At 42.2% G+C, this 26,403-nt stretch overlaps 1 protein-coding gene across 3 annotated transcripts in view; it reads left to right on the top strand.

Moving 5' to 3' along the window:
- Positions 1-26,403, top strand: part of CEP131 (centrosomal protein 131) — a 1,433,457-nt gene that overhangs the window by 285,599 nt on the left and 1,121,455 nt on the right. For all 3 annotated transcript variants that reach the window (XM_044085078.1, XM_044085077.1, XM_044085076.1), the window contains exon 5: positions 25,276-25,403. In XM_044085078.1, the coding sequence (XP_043941013.1) occupies positions 25,276-25,403 (128 nt within the window). The remainder of the gene's footprint in view (positions 1-25,275; positions 25,404-26,403) is intronic.

Below are 26,403 nucleotides of genomic sequence, written 5' to 3'. Positions count from 1 at the left end.
ACTTGCCCTTCATGCAAAAAACTGGATGTCCATCACTCAGGACTGGTGGGTCCTCAACATTGTATCCCAGGGGTACAAATTTTATTTCCATTCACTGCCAACTCCAAGTGGGTTTCCAGACCTTCCTCCAAACCAGTGGGCAGAGGTTCAAAACCAAGTACTTTCCCTGCTCAATATCAGAGCTATTCAGCCTGTTCCAATAGAACAGAGGGGTCAAGAATTCTACTCCAGACTCTTCCTGGTACCCAGGAAAGAGGGCTCTTGGCACCCAATCCAGGATCTTTCATTTCTAAATACCTTGCTAGTGGTACCAAAATTCAAAATGCTTACCCTGCAACAGCTTCTTCCTATGCTAGCCAAGGATGCCTGGTTAGTCACCTTAGACTTAAAAGAAACCTATCTGCACATCACCATAAGGGAGTCATGCAGGAAGTATCAGTGCTTCAGGGCAGGATCTATGCATTATCAGTTCTCTGCACTTCCATTTGGCTTATCTACTGCGCCCAGGGTATTCACAAAATGCCTGGCTTCAGCCATTGCTTACTGCAGGCAGAGAAATATCCAAATGTACCCATACTTGGACGACTGCCTGATTCAGACGGACAGTCAGGAATTGCTACTGCAGCACCTGACATTTGTCAAAAACCTTCTCTCTTCTTTGGGGAACACCATCAATGAAAAGAAATCAAAACTGGTACCCAGTCAAAAAATTGTATTCCTGGGAGCAAGCTTGGAGACAACTTCCCAGATGGCATTCCTCACTTTAGAAAAACAAGTTTACCTGACAGACTACTTACAAATGCCCACCAGAACCCAGCTATCCAAAAGAAAAACACTGCAAGCCCTAGGATTCATGGCCTCACGTGTACTGATAATTCCATATGCAAGACTGCATATGAGGAAACTTCAGTGGTACGTAAAAAGTCTTTGGTGCCAAAAATTCTCAGGACCTGGAAACAGTAATTCCTATCATACCTTGTCTAAGGACAGAGCTCCTTTGGTGGGTAGAAGCATGCAACCACAACAAGGGACTGCCATTTACTCAACCCCATGCCGTCCAGACCATAACCACAGACGCATCAGACTATGCCTGGGGGGCACACATGGACGGCAAATATATTCAGGGCCACTGGAGCCCAAGTCAAATTCATCTGCACATCAACCAAAAAGAGATGCTAGCTATACAGAATGCCCTGACAGCTTTCAGATCCCTACTCTTCCCAGGACAACTGCTAATAAAGACAGACAACACCACAGTTAAGTGGTGCATCAACAAGAAGGGGGGACCCATTCCTACCCACTCTGCAGGCTAGCCAAGACCTTGTGGAACATGGCCTTGGACATTCAAGTCCATCTACAAGCTCAATTCCTGACAGGCAAACAAAATTCACTGGCAGACGACCCAAGCAGAAATCTCCTAGACCCACACGAGTGGCAATTGGAGCCCAGCACCTTCAACCTTCTGACTCAGAAATGGGGGACCCCAGAGGTGGATCTCTTTGCCTCCCCCTACAACCACCAGCTCAGCAAATTCTGCACTGGGAATCCTCACAGCAGGGCCTGGAAAGTGGTGGATGCCCTGTCTTTTCAGTGGGAAAAGCTCTCAATCTATGCCTTTCCCCCTCTGCCCCTTCTCTCAAGAGTATTACTCAAGATAAAACAAGACAGGCGAAGGATGGTTCTGATTGCCCCGGACTGGCCATGCCAGCACTGGTACCCACTACTGCGCAGCTTGTCACCTGTGCCACCCTGGCACCTACACCAGACCCCAACCCTGCTCTCTGAGCAGGAGGGACAGATTTTGCATCCATAACTCCAAACTCTAAATCTTGCAGCCTGGCTTATTCCTTGAATTCTCCCCCAGCAACCCTAAGCAAGCAGGTGCTGGACGCCTTTCTTGAGGCCAGAAGACCAAGTACAAGAAAATCCTATGCTGATAAGTGGAAAAGGTTCTGCTCATGGGCTCATTCGAAAGGAGAGGACACTACTCTGCCCTCCCTGCCTCTAATCCTGGATTGCTTAGCAGATCTACTCCACAAAGGCCTGTCTTTCTCCTCCATTAAGATACATGCCTCAGCCATTTCTGCAAATTACAACAGTGAGCCACCTCTCTTCTTGCACCCTCTGATCAAACAGTTCCTGAGAGGGGCAAACAAATTAGGGCCACCAAGGAGAGCACCCACACCTGCTTGGGACCTTAACTTTGTAATGGAGAAGCTCATGCTTCCTCCCTTTGAACCTGCTGCATCAGCTGAGTTAAAATTCCTCTCTTGGAAAACAGCCTTGCTTCTAGCCATCACTTCAGCTAGAAGAGTGTCGGAGCTACAACCACTGATGGCTGTAGAACCCTTCATTATTTTCCATGCTGACAGGGTTTCCCTCAGGACTAACCTTTCCTGTATGCCTAAGGTGGTGTCCAGTGTGGCTCTCAACCAATCCATCCATTTGCCAACCATCTTCCCCAATCCTCAAAATAAAGGGGAAAGGATCCTGCACTCCTTGGACATGTACAAACAGCTCAGATCCTACCTTGATAGGACTAAGCCCTTCAGAAAATCTGACCAGTTATTAGTCAGCTTTGCAACAGGGGCAGAGGGTAAGGCCATTTCAAAACAAACCATTTCCAAATGGAAAGTACACTGCATCCATTTCTGCTACAAGCACCATGGGAAACCAACCCCTCAGGGGGTCAGAACACATTTCATTTGGGCATCTACCTCTACAGCATTTCTCAGGGGAGTCCCTACCAGGGACATCCTGGAAGCTACTACTTGGCGTTCTGTACACACCTTCACCAAGCATTACCACCTGCCTATCTTTTCCAAATCCAGGGTAGATTTTGCTACAGCAGTCCTGCAAGGCATACTAGCTAGCCCTAACTCCTCTTGACTGCCTCCACCCTTCTTCAGCTTTGGAATCCACCCAAGTGTGATGACTGCAACAGTGAAACATGATGAACATAGTACAGTTGTGTACACTTACCATAAATGTATCTTTCCGAGTGTATTCACTGTTGCAATCCTGGTTTCCCTCCCTCCGACCCCCTGACTTTCTATCTCTTTCTCTCTCTCTCTCTTCTATGTGCCTATTACTCACCCCTTCTGGGGTATTGGTATTTACTTTTTACTAGTGGTGTTTTCCAAACCATAATTTAGCTCCCTATTTGGGGGACTCCTGACATTTGGTGCAAGAAAAACTGATGTAACGGCGTCGGCTGCCTGTTTTTATACCCCTGACTACCTGACGTCAGTTCTGGAATGACCGCAACCGACGCCAAAATGCTAAGTCTCTGGTATTCGGGCCGGCTGAGGGCTACCTGCAGGCAGATAACCCAAGTGTGATGACTGCAACAGTGAATACACTCGAACATCTACATTTATGGTAAGTGTACACAACTGTACTGTCTGTGGCCTCTTCCATCCGGTCCTCTGAGAGTCTGTTGGAAGCCGAGGTGGACAGGATTATGTGGAAGTTCATCTGAGCCCAGATTCAATTGGGAGTTCTGCCTGCCCTGTCCCCCTCCAGGTCCGGGGGCATACAGTCATCCTACTTACTGATTGCTCCTTCTCCAATCTGACCTCCGGGTTCGGAGTCATTGGGTCATAGGTTCCCCACTGTCAAGGGGTCATCGCTAATGGTTCCAGGTACCTCGACACTAACCGTTGCCTTGAGTGGATCGGCCCCATGTTTGGAGCTGAAGCCTGGGTGTTGAGTCTGAGGGGATAGCGTTGACTTCAAGGCCTTTGGAGTCGTCTCTTCTTCTCAGATTTTCTGCACCGGGAGGCTCTGCTCTAGCTCCTCCCTTGGCATAGGGGGTGGCAGATCTGGCCCTGGTCATCCCGGGTTCGGGAGTTCATTCACCTTCTACTTTTGATGTGGTGGGGAGCATCTTCTCGTCCCTTTCGAAACCTTTGACACTGTCATACTCATAGTCCATCCTGGCTCCCACTCTTTCTGGGCTGAAGTCTATTCCTGGCCCCTCAGGGACAGCCTATTGCCACTTCGCCCCAGGAGGCCCCCCCGGGAACTCCTCAAGGATTCTGAGTCCTCCCTGGAATTTCCCCTTGAGGAGCCTCCTTGGAAGCACATGTGCAAGAGGAGGCACTTGGACTTCCTGCCGGAGTCCCTCACAGAAGATACTGACTTGGAGGAAAGGTAGAGTTCCCCCCAATCACCCCTGGAACATGTCTCCTTTGGAGACATCATAGAAGTTCTGTGTCAGTGTGGTGGGTAGTCTACCCAGAAGCCTGACCCAGATGAGTCTGTACTCCTGGAGGCGTTTGTCACAGGACCCTATACCTCCTGGGTGTTTCCCCTGCGCAGATCCCCTTGTGGATCTGATTTCATCTAGGGCATGGCAGGAATCGGATATGGTTGAGCATATCCCCAAGCACCTGGACAAAGTACTCAGTGCCCCATCAGATAGGCAGCATTGGGCAAAGGGATCCATGGTCAATGCCATGGCGGTTTTGGTGGCCACTAAAAAAGAGCTTGCACAGGAGGGCTCTACGGACCATCCACCAGACAGAGAATCTTGGCCATGGACCATTTTGGGAAGTGGTCTTATGCCTCAACCATGTTTGCCTTGTGTGTGCTGAACTACTTGGCACATGCCATCAGACTATACAGGGACCTGGTCAAAGAGGTCGCTGAGTCTGCCCCAGTGTCCATGTCAGCAGAGGAGAAGGTGTTCTCCTCCCATATGGTCACCTTTACATCAATATCGAATATTCCATGAGGCTCCTATCACATGCTATGGAAGGTGCCTCTAGGGCAGCCAGGACAGGCGTAGCCATCAGGCATCATGCCTGGCTCCAGCTCTGTGCTTTCTCGGAGTTCTTCAACGCATCCTTTATGGACACACCCTATGATGGTTCCACCCTGTTTGGTAAAACACTTCGAGATACCTTGGTCTAAAGCGAGAAGGATGGGAAGACTTTGTCTGCCGTCAGGATCTACTTCTCCACCCTGCAATGATCCTTCTCTAGGAATCAGTGTGGGGTAAAGAACATGTGGTTCTGGAAATCTCAAGGCTCTTCCCAGGATGCTCAGGATTCACCTTCCCCCAGAGGCAGAAGGGGATATGACAGACACCACCCCCCCATGGCAGAGGGGGCCCATGTAACCAAGGGTCTCTCTCGGGATCCATTCCTGGACAGACCCTCACAGCAGCCCTGAATGGTTGCCTTACTATTCGCCTCTGGAGGCAGTTGGGAGATGCCTATTTCTGCACCCAACAACCTGGGAGTCAATAAACAATTGTTGGGTTCTGCAGATAATATCCAGAGGATACTCGATCCCCTTTCTTCAGTCCCCAATCCCTCCCAAACAACTCCTGGACATTCCATCCATGCAACAGGAGCAGGCAACAGTAGAAGTTTCCAGGCTGCTCAAAAAACGAGTCATCCAGCCAGTCCCCCCAGACCAGTCAGGATTAGGCATTTATTCCAGGATGTCCTTCAAGGATGCATCTGCAGTCATCACATATGGGGGTTGTCCTGCCTCAGGCAGCCCTTCGGTCGGCCGGAATCCAAAGTCTGGGTCTGGCCTCGGCTGATGTCGCACTTTCCCCGACGTCAGAGCATCTGGGGTATAAAAGCATCAGCCGATGCCATCTTCCTCAGTCTTTCTTGCTGCGTGGTGCCCGAAGCAGAAGCAGTTCGCAAGTGCCGGTCGGCCAGCTCCTGTGATTCAGCTACCGAAGACTTCGAAAAAGCTAAGTACCCCATTGGGGACTCTTTCTTGCCTCAGCCGATGTCAGATAAAGTAAATATTTGTTTAACTTGTGGGAAACAAATACCTCATAAGGATTTCCACTCTTGCTGCCTCCCTTGCCTAGGCCCAGACCACAACGTCTCGGCCTGCTCAGCCTGTGCTTCCTTCAACCGACGAACTCTTAGACGTCAGTCGGAGTTTGCAGAGGAATTCTTTGGGGTTAGTTTTGCTTACAAGATGCCGTCGGAGACTCTGACTTCGCATTTAGTTAAAAAACGGAAGGACAAGGACCGACACATGCGGGCCGCGGTTTCGGCTGAAACCACGGTCAGGCCTACCGCGAGTGTCTCGGTTTCGGCTGAAACCGAGTCCTTGGTGCTTCCTATTACCGAAACCACTCAACCGACTACTTCGGCCCCAGAGGCCCCGGCCGAGTCGGTTATTGAATTACCTACTGAAACCGGTGTCCAGGAAATGTCCGACACCATTCCTTTAGACAAGTCTTCTCCTGCACGTGGTGCAGCCAGACCCCCTGCATCCATGTCCATTAAGGCTTTTTCTAAGGCTAAAGCTGCTAAACTTACTAAAGCTTTGCCTCAAAAGGTTTCCTCTCAGAGACCTTCTACTGGCTCACAGATTCTCAGCCTAGCAGAGGATCTTATCTCTTTAATTAGAGGTTCTCAACCTCATCCGGACAGGGGCTCTCAACCACCACCAGACAAAAGGCCTAGGGCTGAGCCCTCTGACCCTCACTCCTCAGATGAGTCCACGGATGGCTCTGCTTTGTCAGACCCCCAGGAGGAGGCTTATTCGGCCTAGGAGGATTCTGATGCTGAAGAATCTATTCCCTCGGCCTCCCCTCCTGAAGAGTTTTCCTTTGGAGAGACACTACACTCTATGAGAGAACATTTCCAATGGCAGGGTCAGGAATTCTCTGATTCTAGAAAGAGATTAAGGACCTTTTTACATTTACCCCAGCATAGGCCTTTAGCTATTCATCCTGTTTTGAATGTTATTGATGATGTGTACTCTGATGCTAGTACAGCCCCTGACTCTCTCCCTCCGGCTCCTGCCAAACCTGATAGGTACTACAGGGTCCCGGATTCTCATCTACACCTGTACAAGGCCCACTCTGCTGACCCAGAAACAGTTTCCCAGGGCCCAAAAAGGGGTTGCAGCTGCCACTGCTAAAAATCCTCTACCCTCTGAAAGGGAGTCTAGAGCTTTAGAGAGATGGGGTAAGAAAGTGTATACTTCTGCAACTCTTTCCATGAGGGCATTAAATTGTCAATTTCATATGATTCAGTACCAAGAGTATTTGTTAGATGAATTGCATAAGAAGCTGTCCTCCTCTGAACCCCTTGACCGTAAATCCCTTCAGGATCTGGTACATAACTCACAGCAGGTTAGTAACCATTTTTTGCAGTGTGGTTATGATGCATTGGAAGCTTCATGTAGGTCAGCTATGACAGGTGCAGTTATATGTAGGCATGCCTGACTGAAGGAACAATCTTTACCAGACCATGTTAAAGCTAAGCTTTTGGATGCTCCAATGGAAAAGCAAAAATTATTTGGTTCCACGGCTCAGGAGGTCTTAAAGAAGTTTGAAGAAAAGGCAAAATATGTGCAAACAGTAAAAGACTTTCTGCAAGTACAACCACCGAGATTCAGCAGAAATTGGCCTACTAAGAATTGGTCCTTTCCGGACTCAGACAGATCCCAGAGAGGCAGGAATAGGCATGCCAGAGGTAGAGGGCAAGCTAGAGGCTCCTACAGAGGCTGTCAGTGGCAGCCTCCCAACCAGAGAGGTAGTGCAGGAACAACAACTGCTACACCAGGACATACTCAATGACTTTATTTTGACCCCGCCGACCAGGGCTCAATTAGAAGCACCTTTGGGCGGAAAGCTTTCTTTATTCTCAAAAAATTGGCACTACATTACAAGGGACACACATGGACACTGCAAATAATAGACAAAGGATACAGGTTCCATTTCCACACATTGCCAAAAAGAAAAGGAATGCCAGACCTGCCACCAAATCAGAGGGCAGAGGCTTTGAAGCAAATTACCAAATTAATACAAATGAAAGCCATAGAAAAAGTACCTCTTTCAGAACAAAGCCAAGGATTTTACTCCAGACTATTCCTTGTTCCAAGAAAAGAAAATCAGTGGAGGCCTATTCTCAACTTGTCTGCACTGAATACTTACCTCATTGTGCCAAAATTCAAAATGCTGACTCTACAGCAATTTCTTCCCATGTTGGGCAAGGAGTCTTGGCTGGTGACTCTAGATCTCAAGGAGGCATACCTGCATGTCCCCATTCGACAGAGTTGCAGAAGACACCTCAGATTTCTTGCAGGATCAGAGCATTATCAATTCTCAGCATTGCCCTTTGGCTTATCTACTGCGCCCAGAGTATTCACGAAATGCCTGGCATCAGTAATTGCACACTGCAGACTTCAGGGGATTCAAATCTGCCCATATCTGGACGACTGCCTTATATAAGCGGACAACAAGAAAATCTTGTTAAAGGACTTGGACTATGCCATCCACCTACTACAGGCCTTGGGATATACAGTCAACATCCAAAAATCAAGACTTGTTCCATCCCAAAGAATAACATTTTTGGGTGCGGATCTAGACACAACCACCCAAATGGCCTTTCTCACAGAAGAAAAACAAAAACAACTACCGGATTACTTCAACAATCTGACAAGACAAACTCAGCTGACTGCAAGGAAAATCCTGCAGGCCCTGGGTTACATGGCATCCTGCATACTTCTGATACCACAAGCCAGGCTGCATATGAGAAAATTACAATGTTACCTAAGGAGTGTATGGGCTCAGCACAGTCACAGCTTAGAAACTTTGATCCCACTCATTCCTTGCCTTCAAAAGGAATTTCTGTGGTGGGCTCAAGCCTGCCAGTCGAACAGAGGGTTGCCCTTCAGCAAACCAAGAGCCAACCAAACCATCACCACGGACGCTTCAGACCGAGGTTGGGGAGCATACATGGAGGACAAATGTATCCAAGGGCTATGGTCTCAAAGAGAGCTGCGCATGCACATAAACCAAAAGGAAATGCTGGCAGTGATACATGCAATCGAGGCCTTCAAACCTTTCCTTCATCAAGGCCACCTGCTCATAAGGACAGACAACACCACAGTTATGTGGTACATAAACAAGCAAGGAGGCACGCATTCCTACTCTCTATGCAAACTGGCAATGAATCTATGGAAACTTTGCTTGAAACTCAATATACAACTGCAGTCCCAGTTTGTGCCAGGGAAAGACAATACACTGGCAGACAGCTTAAGCAGAACTACCATGGATGCACACGAATGGATGCTGCACCCAGACATCTTCTTACTCATAACACAATCATGGGGAAGGCCGGAGATAGATCTGTTCGCTTCACCCCACAATCATCAACTGAAGACATTCTGCTCAAGGACATACCACCCACAAGCATGGAAAGTGGACGCTCTCTCTTTCAGCTGGAAAGCTCTAACAGTCTATGCTTTCCCACCACTCCCATTAATGACCAAGGTTTTACTGAAGATCAGGGCAGAGCAGCCAAGAGTGATTCTAATAGCTCCAGACTGGCCAAGGCAGCACTGGTACCCACTGTTAAAGAGCATGTCACAGACGAAACTGTGGCCTCTACCCCTATGGCCACTTCTACTGACGCAGAACAATTTCAAGACTCTGCATCCCAACCTGAAAACCTTGCAGCTAACTGCCTGGAGAATACCATGACTCCTCCTCAGGATAACTTATCCCAGAGAGTGAAGGACATCATTATGGAAGCTCGCCGGCCTTCCACAAGGAAGGCATATTCAGCAAAATGGAAAAGATTTCTCACTTGGAACACAACAAAAGGCCTAGATGTGACAGTGATGAGCATGGCACATATACTGGAATATTTGGCAGAATTATTCCACAATGGCCTGTCTTATTCTTCCATTAAGATACATGCCTCAGCAATTTCAGCAGAATACAATGTTAATCCGCCTGTCTTCTTGCATCCTCTCCTAAGACAGTTTCTAAGAGGAATCAAAAACATCAATCCTCCAAGGAAACCACCTTTACCTACTTGGGACCTTAACTTTGTGCTGGAAAAACTAACACTTCCTCCCTTTGAACCAGCAGCATCGGCGGATCTACAGTTTCTGTCTTGGAAAACTGCATTCCTTCTGGCCATAACCTCAGCAAGAAGAGTATCTGAGTTACAAGCTTTAATGGCAGTGCAGCCATTTCTTATTTTCCATCAAGACAGAGTTTCATTGAGAACCAATCCTACATTTATGCCAAAGGTGGTATCCAGGGTATCCCTGAACCAAGCAATTCACTTGCCTACATTCTTCCCAAATCCACAAAATAAAGGGGAGAAACTACTACACACTCTGGACATACACAGACAATTACGCTACTATTTGGACAGAACTAAAAGTTACAGAAAGACTGACCAATTGTTTGTAGCATATGCTGCTGGGGCACAAGGAAAAGCAATTTCAAAACAGACAATTTCAAAATGGATAGGAAATTGCATTCGTTTTTGTTACTCCTTTCATGCAAAAACTGTTCCTGCAAACATTAGACCTCATTCCACGAGAGCCACAGCCACCACCACAGCCTTCCTAAGAGGGGTGGCTACCAAGGACATTTTAGAAGCTGCTACATGGAGCTCCGTGCATACATTTGCCAAGCATTACAATTTACCTTTATACTCCAGATCCAAAGCAGGTTTTGCTACGGCAGTCCTGCAGGGTATATTAACTACACCATCCTTTACTTAGTTCCTCCACCCCCAGATTGGCAATGGTATTCTACCCGTATGTGATGACTGCAGATGCATCCTTGAAGGACATAGTACAGTTTTGTACCTACCATAAATGTAGATGTCCGATAGGTATGCATCTGCAGTCAGGTTTACCCTCCCTCCTTCCCCTCTGTGGTATTCCTAGGGTGCTTACCCCTCTATTAGCTAGCTGGGGGATCTATTATGGTGTATTTGTTTGTATGTATATATATGTATATATATATATATATATATATATATATATATATATATATATATATTTGCAAATGTTTGGAATTTATTGCTTTTCTCCAAATTTAGCCTTCCTAGAGGGCACCTGGCAATCTGGGGCAAGAAAAACTGAGGAAGATGGCGTCGGCTGATGCTTTTATACCCCAGACGCTCTGACGTCGGGGAAAGTGCGACATCAGCCGAGGCCAGACCCAGACTTTGGAATCCGGCTGACCGAAGGGCTGCCTGAGGAAGGACAACCCCCATATGTGATGACTGCAGATGCATACCTATCGGACATCTACATTTATGGTAGGTACAAAACTGTACTTTCTTTTTGGTGCCAAAGAAAACAGGGGCCTTGAGACACATTCTAGATCTTTCAACCCTTCACCTGTCGTTTGCCAAGATGAAATTCCTGATGGTCATCCTTCAGTCCATTCTGCCCTTCCTGCAGATAAATGACTGGATGTGCTCAGTTGACCTCCAAGATGTGTACTGTCATATCAAGATGAACAGGTGATCTCAGAATTTCCTCTGCTTCTGGCTGGAAGCCACTCATTTTCAGTTCATAGCACTCCCCTTTGGGCTCACCATCACTCCCCAGGTGCTCACCAAAGTGATAGCGGTAGTGGCGGCTCAGGGGTTTAAGGTCTTCCCCTACCTGGACAATTGGCTCCTTTCTGCTCCTTCCAGGCATCGACTAATTCAAGCCAGGTATCTTCTTCTCTGGACTGGCCAATACCTGGCATAACTATAAACCTCAACAAATATCAGTTGGCACCAGTGCAGGTTCTTGACTTCATAGCAGCCTGAATAGACACTACCCAAGGCAAGGTGTTTCTACCTCCAGCGAGACTACTTTTGCTCTGACTTCATGTGAATTACATCTTTCAATCCAAACTTCCCCCAGCAGATTCAGTTCTTCAGACGTTGGGGTCCATGGTGGCCATGATCACTCTCATTCCAACAGTATGCCTTCATATGAGGGTTCTCTAATGGACCTTAGCCAGTCAGTGGTCCTTGCTAGACCTTCCTTTGTCACATCCTGTTCAGTTGTCACGTGCTTGCAAGGACTGCCTTCATTGGTGGCTTCAATCCCCAGACCTCCTTCAGTGTCATCCATGTGTTCTTCCCTCCCCCATGACCACGGATGCCTCCCTGCTCAGATGGGGGGGCTTTGCATGGGAAGGATGGTCCAAGGCGCATAGTCTTCTCTGAAGACGAATCTGCATATCAGTGTCCTGGAGATGAAAGGTGGTGCTTCTGGTGTTGCAAGAGCTGCATGCCTGTCTTCCTCTGGGGACTATTGCCATACAGATGGACAGTATGTCAGTAGTCTGGTCCATCATCAAACGGGGGGGGGGGGCAGATCTTATCCCCTTTGTAGCAAAGCCATGAGACTGTGGGAGTGGGCGATCTCCACCTGCCATTTTCTGGTGGCAACGCACATTCCGGGGAGGTCCAACATTCTAGTGGACATGCTCAGCAGGTCTATTCTGATGCCTTACGAATGGTCTCTGAATCCTTCATTAGTGGAATAGATCTTTCTAAAGTGGGGTCAACCTTGCTGCAGTCTCTTCACCTCTCCTTCCAATGTAAAGTGCAGTGAGTATTTCACTCTGAACCCCTCTCCGGGGGAGCCCCCCAGAGACGCTGTAGCTCATGCTTGGCCCTCTGGTCTACTGTATGCTTACCTTCTGCTTCCTCTAATTTCCAAGTTCATTCAGAAAGCTTGGTGGCTGGGGAACTCAGTAATCCTTATTGCCCCTTTCTGGCCTCGCCAAGTTTGGTTCCCCTCTCTGTGGTCTTATGCAGCATGTCCACCATGGACAGTAGATCTGGCTCTAGATCTGATCACACATCCCTCAGGGATCCTTTACCCAGACTTAGTCAGCCTGAAGATCAAGGCTTGAATGCTCCAGTTTCCATGATAGTGAGGACTCCCGGGTTGTCTTCTCCTGTCAAGAAGATCTTGGTAGCGGTTCACAAATCTTCTACAAGGAAGGCTTATTTGAGTAAATGAAGCATTTCTCGGTCTGGGCCTTTCAGCATGATGTGGATCCTTTCACTGTGACACTTCTGGCCATTTTGGAGTTTTTGGTGGATATTTTTACTCATGGCGCTAGCTTCCCTACAGTTAAGGTACAATTGGCAGCAGTTACTAACTTTCACATACATGTGAATTAAGGCCTTTTTGAAAGGTACCTTCCTCCTCAGGCCTCCAGTTAAGGATCCCATGTGCCCTTGGGATCTCACTTTGGTATTGCAGGCCCTGGTTTCTCCTCCTTTTGAACCAGCGGCCACAATTGACTTGCAGTTTCTGTCATGGGAGACGGCTTTTTTAATTGCGATTACCTCAGCCAAGAGGGTTTCTGAGATCCAAGTCTTATCTGCCAAGCCTCCTTATATGGTATTCCATAAAGATCGGGTGTCACTGCGGACTCTTCCATCTTTTCTACCGTAGGTGGCATCAGAGTCTAATATTAACCAGGTCATCAATTTGCCATTTTTCTTTCCAAATTTCCAGATTAAGGGATAGTACAAGTTGCACTTGTTTGATGTTCACAGGCAACTGTGGTTTTATTTGCATGGAACAAAATATTTTCATAAGTCTGATCACCTCTTTGGCTTACCAAGGAAAGGTTTAGAAAAAGATGGTTTCTAAAGTTACTATTGCTTGATGGATTTCTGAATGCATCTACTCCAGGGCATGTCCAGACGCATTCCACTAGGTCTTTTGCGACTTCTGCCACCTTTTGGACTAGGATCTCCTTAGATATCTGCTCTGCAGCTTCCTGGGCATCTCTGCACACATTTATATCGCATCATAAATTGGATATTCTTTCCAGGAGCAGGGCATCCTTTGGCTCAGCCGTGCTCTCGAACATCCTTCCATGAGGACCTCCCAGGGTTTATTGGTAGCTGGGAACTCTGTTCCTCAGGTTGAAGATCAAACGAGAACAACAACATCAGATAAAGAAGTTATGTACTCACCGTAACGTTCCATCTGAGTTGTTGATCCTCATTCTTCTTTAACAGTCCCACCCTCCTTCCCCCGAATTGTGTGGGCTGCATAATGGACTGGATGGAAAAGTCTTAACTCCACCTCCTTTGGCTTGTTTTTCCCTTGTTAGACCTTTTGTGCTTATGCTAGTCTGTTATGGGCATATTCTTTTACATTGGGATGCTGCTATTTCTGCAACAAACTCGATCTGAGGGGAGGAGGGAGACAGGGGCATTATGGGTGGGGGAGCAGGTTGGAGCTTGGATCTGAAGTTGAAGTATGCAGCTGAGTCGGATCCGTGGCTGGATCCGGGTCCCTCAGGTTGAAGATAAATGAGAATCAACAACTCAGATGGAATGTAACAGTGAGTACATAACTTCTTTTTTCTGTCATTTCCCAAGGCTAATTAACTGGCATGTGTAGTATAGTATGCTGGTCAAGCCAAAGGGGGCAGTGGCCAACTTAGTAAGAGGTCTTTAGAGTGCATGGACTATTTCACAGAGACTTTTAATCACAGGGCAGGCATGTATTTAACTGATTAAGTTAATACACAGTAAGGTTCTTCATGATAAATGTTTACATTATACAATGACAAAATTCTCAGTAAACTTGTTGGAGTATAGCCTTGTTGCAGAGCTCTTGCAGTATCGAAGTCAGATATAGTGACTGCAGGCTATTATACAATGACATCATTTTTAGTAAACTTATAGGAGTAGGGCATTTTGGCAGAGCTGTTGCAGTATCGAGGTCCGATGTAGTGACCACAGGCTCTGCTCTATGAAGGAAGATAGTGACTGAGACTTAGTTTAGTTTCATTTGGATTTTGAAGTAGGTTTGATTGTTCCAGACAAGTTTATGCAGAGGAATGCTACTACTTCAGCACCCAAGGATACTTTGGTGCCAGAGCAGTCGGAGCTTATTTCTATTCTGAAATTCAAATACTCTCCATCGATAGATCCTTTCAAGGACAGACTGCCAAGCCTCTTCCTCAACGTAAGACCACCTAGGTCTCCTTTGACTGCCTTGGTTCATTCCACTAATAGTCTGTCCGAAGCAGACATTATGAGACTGGTGGATCAGACTTCACTGCCAAATATCCAAATATGAAGCTTTCGGGCTCACATCCCTTCATCAGCATACATAATCACATCTAAAAATTTAAAAGCATATAATCAACCATTTATATTTGAAATTTCTATAAATGGTTGATTATATGCTTTTAAATTATCTAATGATGTAATTGTTTAGATATATTTTTTATAGGCTGGTTCTGATCATGTGTTTTTTAAATGACCCTCTATATAAAGAACTTTTAGATGTGATTATGTATGCTGATGAAGGGATGTGAGCCCGAAAGCTTCATTAAATACTACGTTCTTGGTGATTACTTAGCTTTGTTTTATTTGGATATTTGGCAGTGAAGTGTTTTCTGGATTTCTGACTTTATACCACTGGTATTGCGTTGAAAGTACTAGGAGGGAGTCGAACCAGCCTTTCTTTCTTTCTTATTTGAATTGATACTGAAAACAAACTGTTTTGAGATGTCTTCATCTATAAAAAGACTGTTAATGAGAGCAAATAATCCATTATTGCAGACAGCAGATATTAACAAGCCTCAAGACGTACCCATAGGCAATGATACTAAAGAACTGAATAAACTATTAACAACACTGGAGAAAAAAGTGAGTAGCTATAAGCAACTACAATGGCAGAGATTTAGTTTTTCAGCATATTTAGAACTGGGTATCGTGCCTCGAGGGCTTCGTATATTAAAGATGCCCTCTTATGGTAATGTCTGTGAGGAACTGCTGATAAAGTGGCAACAGCTTAATCTAGAATTAAGCGCAAATTACATGAAACTCATGAATGAGTTTTTTGTAGACATAGAACACTCTTTGCTTATTGAAATAGAAGCTTTAGAAAAACAAGTATTGGAGTGTATCAATGGAGATACAACAAATGAACATTATCAAACTTTTATTGAAAATGTGCATGTTATGGATAGTAGACTCGAGCTGAAGAAAAAACGTAAATTGCAACGTGATGTTCAGGACTTCAAAAACGGGCATATCTTTTCTTGGCCCAAACCAAAGTATAGACATTTAAAATTTGTTAGTAATAATAAGAACTATTCACAAAATAAGAATAAAAACATAACAACAAGGTTGCTTGATCAGCTGGATGAGTTTAGCTCGCCGCAAGCAACACCGGTAACACAAACTAGCCAGCAAGTTAATGCGCACGACGCAATTCCAATGACGTCACAACGTTGCGATGAAGGAGGACCAAATGGCGATGGAGTCCTAATGGAGTTAGTTACAGGAGGTAACAGCTTGAATACAGCCAATACATCGAGCACCTGCACTCCAACAAAACAAAAAGTTGATTTCAAAAATAAGAAACAGGCGGAGATTTCTGTTTTTTTACCGTTTCGGTTAAAACAACCGGAAAAGGTAATAATTCGGAAAGCACAGCAAGAAAAGAACCTAAATGTAGCAGCACCACAGCAGCAAGCTGTGCAAGGGGGAAAAAGAAAGAACGACAGCCCACGGCAAGTCAACAAATTACCCCGCAGATAAATGTAGCTGCTCCTACCATCAATGAAGGTACTTTAAACCTAACACAATGTCGTTTATCTGAAGATCATTGCAAACTGCTGAGCAAAGGATTGAAATTCATACCCTTTGCTATGGACAATATAGCTAATGCAATTATTGACCTTAGATTATTTACTAGAAGTATAATGTTGAAGCTATTATTTACAAATATGAATCCCACTGAAATGTTTTATAAAAAGTCTAGTACTTTTATTCCTCAGTTGTCACCAGTGCTGTTGGCTTTTACTAATATAGTTGAAATGAATTAAGGTCCCTATATACAAAGAAATGTGATAAAATAAGAAAATATAATTTAACATATGGGGAATATCAAGCTCTTCTGGAATTAAGGAATGATAAAGAATTAATTATAAAGCAAGCAGATAAGGGTGGGGCCACTGTGCTTATGGACAGAAGTTTTTATAATACAAAATTTAAAAATTTTCTTGCTGATGTCAACACATTTAAACAAATAACCTTTGTAGAAGTAAAGAATCAAATAATGCAAGTAAATATGGTTATATATGACATGCAGTTAAATAATGAAATCACATTAGATTTATTTAATTATTTTTCTGTTCCATGCCCCAAAATCCCACAGATTTATGGAATCCCGAAAATCCACAAATCATTACAAGACCCTCCACTGAGACCCATTGTTTCAGGTAGAGGGTGGGTAACTGAACCCATCTCTAAATATTTACAAAAAGAATTGGCGAAATTATTACCTAGGTGTAACAGTATTATAAAGGACACAACTGATTTTTTGAGTAAATTAAATACATGGTATGGCATGGCAACAAATGAATATATTCTGGTGACACTTGATGTGGAATCACTATTTACAGTCATTCCCATTGACTACGGTGTTGAAGCCATAAGGAGACTATTATTAATGAACTCCACTAAGCAACCATGTGAAGTAGAAAAATTATGTTTACTATTAGACCTAGTTTTGACTAAGAATGTATTTATTTTTGATGGCATTCCTTATAAACAACTTACAGGAGTAGCCATGGGAACCTCAGTGGCAAATACATTTGCAAATCTTGTGCTATATTACTGGGAGATAAAATATGTACTAAGTAATAATAATGCACACAATGTATATGTAAAAAGTTATGTTAGATTTGTGGATGACTGCTTTTTTGTATGGGAAGGTACTGAAGAGAATTTATTGCTATATTTATCCTACTTAAATAATACAACTAACTTCTTAAAGTTTAAAATGGATTATTCTAGGCAGAGTATAGTGTTTCTGGATGTTAAATTGTATAAAAGAAATGAAAAATTGGAAACAATGATCCATAAGAAAGAAGTTCATACAGTAAGATATTTGAAAAAAGCAAGTATGCATCCCCCACATATATTTAAGGGAATTGTTAAATCACAAATGATTAGGGTGAGTAAATTAACAACTGATAACAAAACAATATGAAGCTGAAATAGCTAAAATGAAGGATGAATTTGTAACCAATGGTTACACTGAGATTATAGAAAATAGTATTATGGAAGAAGTGAATTTAGGTAGACATAATATGTTTAAACCAGTATTTAATGTCTCTTTAACACAAATTGAGGACTCTTATACAGTACAAAGGATAGGGCAACAGCAAAAAAGTAGATACGTTATGACATACAATGGGTATACATATCAAACTATTAAGATTATCGAAAGAAACTGGCCAATATTGATGGCTATGCCAGAAATAGAAAAGCTGGTAGGCCCTAAACCTAGTTTTGCGTATAGAAACCATCAATCTATAAAAAGTATATTATGTTACAAAGATTTTAAGGAAACACGCAAGCCAGAACAAGGTAGGCTAGGCACTTATAAATGCCAAAACTGTACTTGCTGCAAAGATATATTTGAATCTGACCAAATATTCAGACACCCTGTTACAACTAAGGAATATAAGTTTCACATAGCAGCAACATGTAATACGAGTAGATTAGTCTACCTCGCTACCTGTACGCATTGCTATGCATTTTATATAGGGAAAACTACTAGACGGCTTAAGGACCGTATTATAGAACACAGATCTGAAATGAATAGGAAAGTACAAACAAATGCCCTATATAAACATATCATGGAATTTGAGACTCATAATTTTAAATTTAGAGTGGTAGATATAGTTGAGCAATCTATAAGAGGTGGGGACATAAATAATGCTATAGAGTTAAAAGAATTAGACTGGATAATTAGATTACAGGCAGATTCGAATCCAGGTCTTAACAGTGCAGTCAGTATAAAGCCTGTTTTAGTCAGAAAGCAGTTAGAAATAAAATAAAATAAGATTAATATATGCTAAATATATGTGTATGTATGCTATTATACTGCTTTTTAGATGATAGTTATGTTTAGTAAAATTCTGTCATTTTTAAAGTTTTATAGAAATTTCAAATATAAATGGTTGATTATATGCTTTTAAATTATCTAATGATGTAATTGTTTAGATATATTTTTTATAGGCTGGTTCTGATCATGTGTTTTTTAAATGACCCTCTATATAAAGAACTTTTAGATGTGATTATGTATGCTGATGAAGGGATGTGAGCCCGAAAGCTTCATTAAATACTACGTTCTTGGTGATTACTTAGCTTTGTTTTATTTAGATATACAAACCCTCAGATTATGTTTAGACAATAAAATACATTTAATTTCACCAACAACCAAGCACGATACTAGTGCATTACTAGACTACTTTCAATCAATCTTACAGCATAATCAAACTTATTCAGGCAAACTTTATTTTATATTCAGAATCATAAGAAATGAAACTTATAGCTGCCCAGAAAGCTATTGAAATTACTTCTACACAGTTAATAATGAGCTTCCCTGTGATCAAGACAAAATAAACATGTTAGAATCGGCAGGGAAAACAACTCTTGTCGCTTAAATGAAAATTGTACACCTGGAGATTTATGTACAGATCTTTTTATACTCCTCAACTAATGAGTAAAATCAACAGAAAACAGAACATTTGTAACAAATGTAAGTCGGACATAGTTTGGGCTCATATGTTCTATGATTGCCCTGCTATAAGAGTATTTTGGAGGAGTGTTAATGAACTATTAGAGGCACTATTCACAGATACTTCGAAAAATAAATGCAGAGAACATAATAAGGAATGGTGCTATAGGATGAGATCAGAGATATGCAATAAAAGTACCAAACCAACACAGCTGCAAGTAAAATCCAAGAACACTTTAATCCATAAAAAACAATAAAAACAAAGTAAGCACTTTCACGGTAAATTGCCACCGCTTCATCAGGTAATTTCCCGCTTAACAAGTCTTTAGTGCTTTTTAATACACTATATCACACAGTGTTAAAAAAGTAAAATATCCTTTACTTTGGGCAATACTTGCTGTGGCTAGAAAGAGCATTACAAAAAACTGGATATCTGAATCCCCTCCTACTTTCACTGACTTCAAGAATATGTTAAATGAAGTTTGTCATTTACAACTTAAAACTATAATTTCTAGAACAACTAGAAAGACATATGCATACCATATGTGGGAAAATTTACAGAATTTGTTGAAAAAATATTAACAATTACAATGAATAACTTCAGTTTCTTTTTTCTTTTGTATGTGAAACACATTCAAAAATGGTTAAAGTACTACATTTTATGTAAATATTGATGTCTTTGTAAATACTTCAGTTATTTTATTTTATCAGTTATTCTATATAGTTATTTGAATTTTATGTTACAATCTCTGATATTACAATTTTTCTGTGAAACTTGTGTGATTGTTTATAAATTTGTTTTATTTAAAATCAATAAAATTGTTTTCAGAAAAAAGAAATTGTAAAAAAAGGTGTTCATTGATGAATAAGCAAGTGTGGTCTTCCTCAGATGTTATTTAGTGCCATTGTTGAAGTGTTCAGTAATTTGTGATATGACCATGAACTTCAGTATTGAAACTAACTATGGAGGCATACAAGCCTTGGAGCATTATGCTTCTAGAAAGATACACTTGAACACTATAGGAATGTTAAAAGTAAAATCAAATAGTGGATGTGACTCGTTGTGGTCTGATGGCAAAAAATACTGTGCAAAATGTGTGTGGCTATAGTCTAAACTTTTTTTTGGTCAGAATCCAGATTTCCCCTTCTGTTTTGATTGATAAGGCATTTATTTAAGAATGCAAAGCAGTGGGAAAACATATTTCAACATCACCTGCTTCAAGCAGAGCATTTGCTAAGGCTAATTGTTTACATTGTAGTGTCAATGTCTCAGGAGGTAGCACACTCACCTTTGGTGCTTGGTCAGAAGTATGTGGATTATTTTTCCACCTCAGGTACTTTGGTTAGTTTTCCAATATGAGACTGCAGTGGAGAATGGGGTGTGGGGGTGGGTGTACTCCCATCCTTTGAATGAGACATTAAACTGAGGTCCCATCTGCCTGAGTTGGTGGTGGCTCAGGTGGATATAAAAGATCCCATGGCACCAATAAAAAAAAAAAAAAGTAGGAAACATTCCCTGGTGTCCTTACCAAATTTTTTCTAGTAAGTATGGATTTTATGTTGTCTCTCCCCTGAAAAGAAGACACTGGCCCAGTGGAATTAGTCTGTTCAACAAGGGGAAGACAAAATGGTGAGTATTTGAGAAGCACCTTCTTACCATAAATGAAATATTTAAAAGGGAAGACAGGATATACTACAAAGAGCTGACTGTGCAGTGGGAAAAGGATTATAGTCCTCATTAGCCAAGTTGGATTTGTATTTGGGTAAGGGTGAATCATTCTAGGTTGCATAAAGCCAGGAGGACAATATCAGTAATGAGGACGCTGATGAGGTATGACTTAACAGAAATGATGCCAAAGAACTCAAAATAGAAAAGCAGATGAGTTGCAGAATTCCAGAGAGTAAGTGAGGAGGAATTTGGTTTTGGTGCAGTGAGACAGGCTCAGGTACTACAATGAAAAAAAAAACCTCAAACCATAAGATTGTGTCAGAGGAAAAAATAGCAACTTACAGCTGCACTCATTCTTAGGGCAAGCTGATAAAGCTACATAAAGACATAAACACTGGTATAATGTGAAAACTTTACACCCATCTGAAGTTGCAGACCCACAAAGGTGTGTTGATGTGTCACATATAGAAAAATATTCATACTAAACCAAGAATTGACTGCAGGCATACTATTTGAATTACTTAAACAGGATAAGGTATGGATCTGGGAAGGTAATGTTTTGAAGAAGCTGATGTTGGCACAAAATGTGCATCTCCACTAGGTACTGTCAAACTCTGAAAGAAATGACACCCAAAGCATATCTTGTGGTTAGAAGGTTCAAGAACTTCACGCAAATGAGCTTTCAAATATTCACTTACATGTTCATCAGGATCTCTTCTCCTTTTGGACATAATTTGTCAAATGTCATGGAAAATTCATTCCTCTGGCATTAAGTTTACATTTTGAAAGGTATGGAACACAGTTGTGACATTCTGCCCCCACCCTAAGGCAAGATGTTTGGTACAGACTTGAGAACTGAAGAAGTGTGTTTTGTGATGTTGCAGGTACATTGCACTATTGGTATAACAAAATGAAATGCACCATTCAGTTGGGAGACTCTCACAAGTTAACCCTGTTATATCCTAGTGATGAGGTACCATAACACTGGTCTGCCTGCCTGGCATGTAGATATGGCATGTGGGGGCACACAAATCACTGCCATTTCATTTTGTCCTTTCCTGAAAATTACTCTTTAGGTTGGCCATGAAGATCATAATTGCTTTTTTGTGTGAGACTGGAAATCTGTATTATTGATGGAATGGTTGGTAGAACAGGACAACTGTATTAAAAACATCTCATTCTGTCATGAAACTATAAAGAGCAGTCGAGCACAATGCCCTCTTTACACCCCCTCCCTCCAACTGAGATGGACTTGGAGTCAAAAATGGGATACATTTTCTAGGTTGCCAAGCAAAGTAGACCGTATGTCATCTTTAATGTTTCTTGTTTGGCATCCACCATAGAGCATGCCTCTGGTATAGTCTGCTCATGAAGCAAATATGACTCTTTAGGAATTCAGTTCTGCTAAAGTAGTAAAATATCAGCTGCTGGGGATGGATGAATCCCTTAAAGTAGTTGTCTTCAGTGATATTTCACATGGAAACCTACCTGATGATTATGGCACTCCAGGGGGACATTTTATTGTTTTGATTGGAAAACAAATAAAATTCTCACCCGTTTTGCTGGCATTCAAAAAGAATAGTATGTGATCCTTATAGCAGGATAAACTCTCTGTCAAATAATCTTGATAAGGCACTCTTAACTGTGCTGTGTTTTCAACTTGCAACCGGCGACCCAAGTTGTGACTTCTTTCAGGTAATCTATATCAGATATAACTATTGTTTGGTTGAGGCAGTTAACTGTACACCCATTTCCAACCAACTGAATCATATTTTCCCCCTACTATGGAAAAATCCATTATTACCCCACTTCACAAAGGAGGTAATCTCCATGATCTCTCAAACTACTGGCCCATCTCCAGTCTCTCCCCACTGTCAAAAATGTATTCAAACCCAACTACTCAAACACCTCATCAAACATCACCTCCTGTCTCTCACTCAACATGGCTTCTGCTCACACCATAGTACAACCTCCACTTTACTCTCCTTTACTGATGTAGTGAATAAAGCTCTTGAATATGGCCTAACCACTTCTGTGTACTCCTGCTAGACCTTTCAAAAGCATTCGACACAGTATCTCACTCTAAGCTTTTGCGACACCTAAAGAAACTTGGTTGTTCTCAAGCTGTAATATCCTGGTTTACCTCCTACCTAAACAACAGACAGCGATCAGTTAGATGGTAGAACCAACAATCTGATTACTTAGCAAACAACAGAGGTGTCCCACAGGGATCCATTTTAGGACCACTGCTTTTCAATGTATTCATTAATGATCTAAATAAAGCCTCCCACCAAAGCATACTAATGCAATATGCAGATGATTCAGCTGTCATCTCATTCTCCAACAATATTTCTAACCTCCAGAAAATCACCCAAGATGCTTTCTTCTCTATTGAAACCTGGCCGAACGACTCTCAATTAATGCTTAACCCCAAAAAACTAAACTTATTATTCTCATCAAAACCTCCAACTACAGAATTCAAAATTCTCTCCCGTAACAAAACTGAAATACAACAGGTACAATTTGCAAAACTTGTAGGAATTACTATCGACAGTAAGCTCTCATTTGAACAACTTATACTCAACACAGTAAATAAAACCCACTTCAAACTAGGCAAATTATACCTACACAATCTCTTCCTTGATAAACAAACTAGGATCAAGTTAGCTAATACTTTGATAACTCCATCCCTTATGTATGGAAGCCCCATTTTCCCTAACCTCCATACATCCCTCAATAGTAAGCTACAACAATGTTACTATAAAGTGGCAAAAGTCGCATCTAAATTATCTAACTACTCACACCACTGCAACACTCTACTGTCCTGGCTAGAATTTCACCACTTTCTCCAGTTTACTCAACTATCACCCATAAATTAATTTTCCAACCCGATAGCTGCCTTGCTCTCCAATCCAGCTTACACACATACACCCCTTTTCAATTCATCCGTTCTTCAGAGAGAACCCTTCTAAGCATAGCTAAACCCAGCAAAAGAGCTGCACAATGCCTATATTCCTACAACATAGCCAAACTATGGAATACCCTTCCCTCTTCCATTACCCAACTAGAGTCCCTGATCCACCAATTAAAACTACACTAAAAACCTACTTCTTGCAAAAATGGAAACTTGCTGTAACGATTAAAAAATATATTTTTCTTCTTTCCCCTAACCACATATATACTAACTCAAAAGATCAATTTACTTCAGGTAACTGTGAATTCTCTGAGAAATAGCAATCTGAAAGAATAGTTGTTTGTGTTCTCACACACACATACACGCACATATATGCACGCATCATGCACGCGCGCGCACACACACGCGCACACACGCACACACACACACACACACACACACACACACACACACACACACACACACACACACACACACACACGAGTTCCGAACACTCCTTGACATACACACACACAGACGCACACACACACACAGAGTGCCGAACACCTTGCATTATGTTCTGCCCTGTTGCCAAGTTGCACATTTGGTAGGCAGACTTGACAGTATAAATAGCTGCAAGTGTTCCTTTTTTTATGAGTGGATTGTAAAAATGTTAAATGGAATTTTCATGAAAACCAGAAATCCTTATCCTTCTCAAAAGTAGTCACTTTGTAGTCTTCTTAGCCACACAAAGCTTGATGAGATTCCTGAATTCTTGTGTTTGCCTAAATTTCCCTTTCATCCTGTGTGTTAACAGCCACATAGGCAGTGTATTCCAGCTAGCTTTGTTTAATGTGAACATTCTTGCCACCTGTTGTTTTAACCAACATTGCTAGCTTCATTTCCTAGGATTATTAGGTGTAATGCATAACCATTCTGTACTAATTTGCAGGCAGTCAATAAGTCTTAATGTTTTGAACTCCTTGATGTTCACTAGGGCATACATGTTAAGTTTTTCTTCATATGCATATATGTTCGACAGCTTCATGCCTATCACAGCTAGTCAATTTCAGCATATTGAGTAACCCTTTTCCCCCTTACTGTTGAGGATTTTTTGTATGTAATTTTCTTCAGATGTTCTTGGACTTTTCCTTTGATCGTATCTGAGAGACTGTCATAACATCCAAAATCGCTGAAGGAAGAAAACTTGTCTGATTTAGATTTTTTATTTGGTAGACTAGGAAAACAGTTATAATTTGTAAGTGGAAAGAAGAAAATGTTTGTTTTAAGATGTTCTTCTTTGTGTTACTTGTCAATGAAAGAATCTGGTTAACTATTTGGATAAGCTCCTAGAGCATTCTTTTTAATTATACTTTCTTTCCAATAGGATGACCATCCAAAACCATTCCATTTACCAGGCAGTGTCCACAGTACCAGCTCTGTGGATTCCTTGACTGGTACAAAGAAGAGAGAAGCTGGAGTGTCTTTGGCTGCAAACTTCACAGCCAACAACAGGTCAGGGGAGAATACAGATATGTGTGTTCACTTTGCTTAGAAGTAAATCATTGTGTAGAATTTACTATCAGTAACAGCAAACTTTTCATTTGTTTCCAGTTTGTTGCTATTCCTTAAGGCTTTATAGAAAGTGCAAGGCAGTAGTTGTAGCCAGAGTCGCATTTGGCCTTACTTGGAAGATTGCTTGCTGGTAACTTCGATGGGGCCAAGCTTTAGACCCTTTTGCAGGACTTATAGGCTCTGGAATGTTGGACATGTTATCAAGCAAGAATCTTTACTGGATCGCAAGTACAATGATGCATTCAGGAAAACTGCAAGTCTTTTTTTTTTTTATGTGCGTTTGTCACTCTGAACTTTATATTCATTTTGTTAACCAGGTAAGTGAATGGTCTATAATGGACCCTTTTCGGCCATGATGTGAGTCACAGGAACAAGGGTGAATGTAGTATGTATATGGATACTTCCGAGTAGACAGTCAACTAGCATATTTTTGGGTGGGTCTGGAAACTGGAGTATTAAAAAAAAAAAACAAAAAACAAAAAATCAAATAATGCAGACACTGGGGGAACATGCAAACTTAACACAGATTAGAATTGTAGAGATAGAGCCCTTAGTATGGCCCACCCAACCTGAATTTGATTGGCAGCATGGGTGCTTGATGGCTGTGACAGGGGAGGATAGGAATGCCTATTCTCTGTGGATGTGGGTGCCTGGGTGACACTGACCCCATAGATCCCAAGATGCAGATACACAGTCTGTATTCACAGTTCACTTGCTCTTTTTTTCTGTTTGAGTGAAATGTTTAGTAAGTTTCTTAATGTTGCCTCTGTTAAAGACAAATTATAAAATGCTTACCTTCTGATACTGACTTTACAGCAATGGTAGCTCTTTCTGTGGTGTGCCCCACCTATGATTCTTGATTATGTCCAGTTCCCATTAATCCTTGTAGCTTTTTTCTTTTGTGTGACATTTTCAATTGATCATGTTAAGATGTCATATG

Source organism: Protopterus annectens, chromosome 10.part0 (genome assembly GCF_019279795.1).
Source record: "Protopterus annectens isolate FY-2018-M chromosome 10.part0, PAN1.0, whole genome shotgun sequence".
Classification (NCBI taxonomy): Eukaryota; Metazoa; Chordata; order Ceratodontiformes; family Protopteridae; genus Protopterus; species Protopterus annectens.
This window is presented reverse-complemented; position numbering and strand designations above follow the sequence as displayed.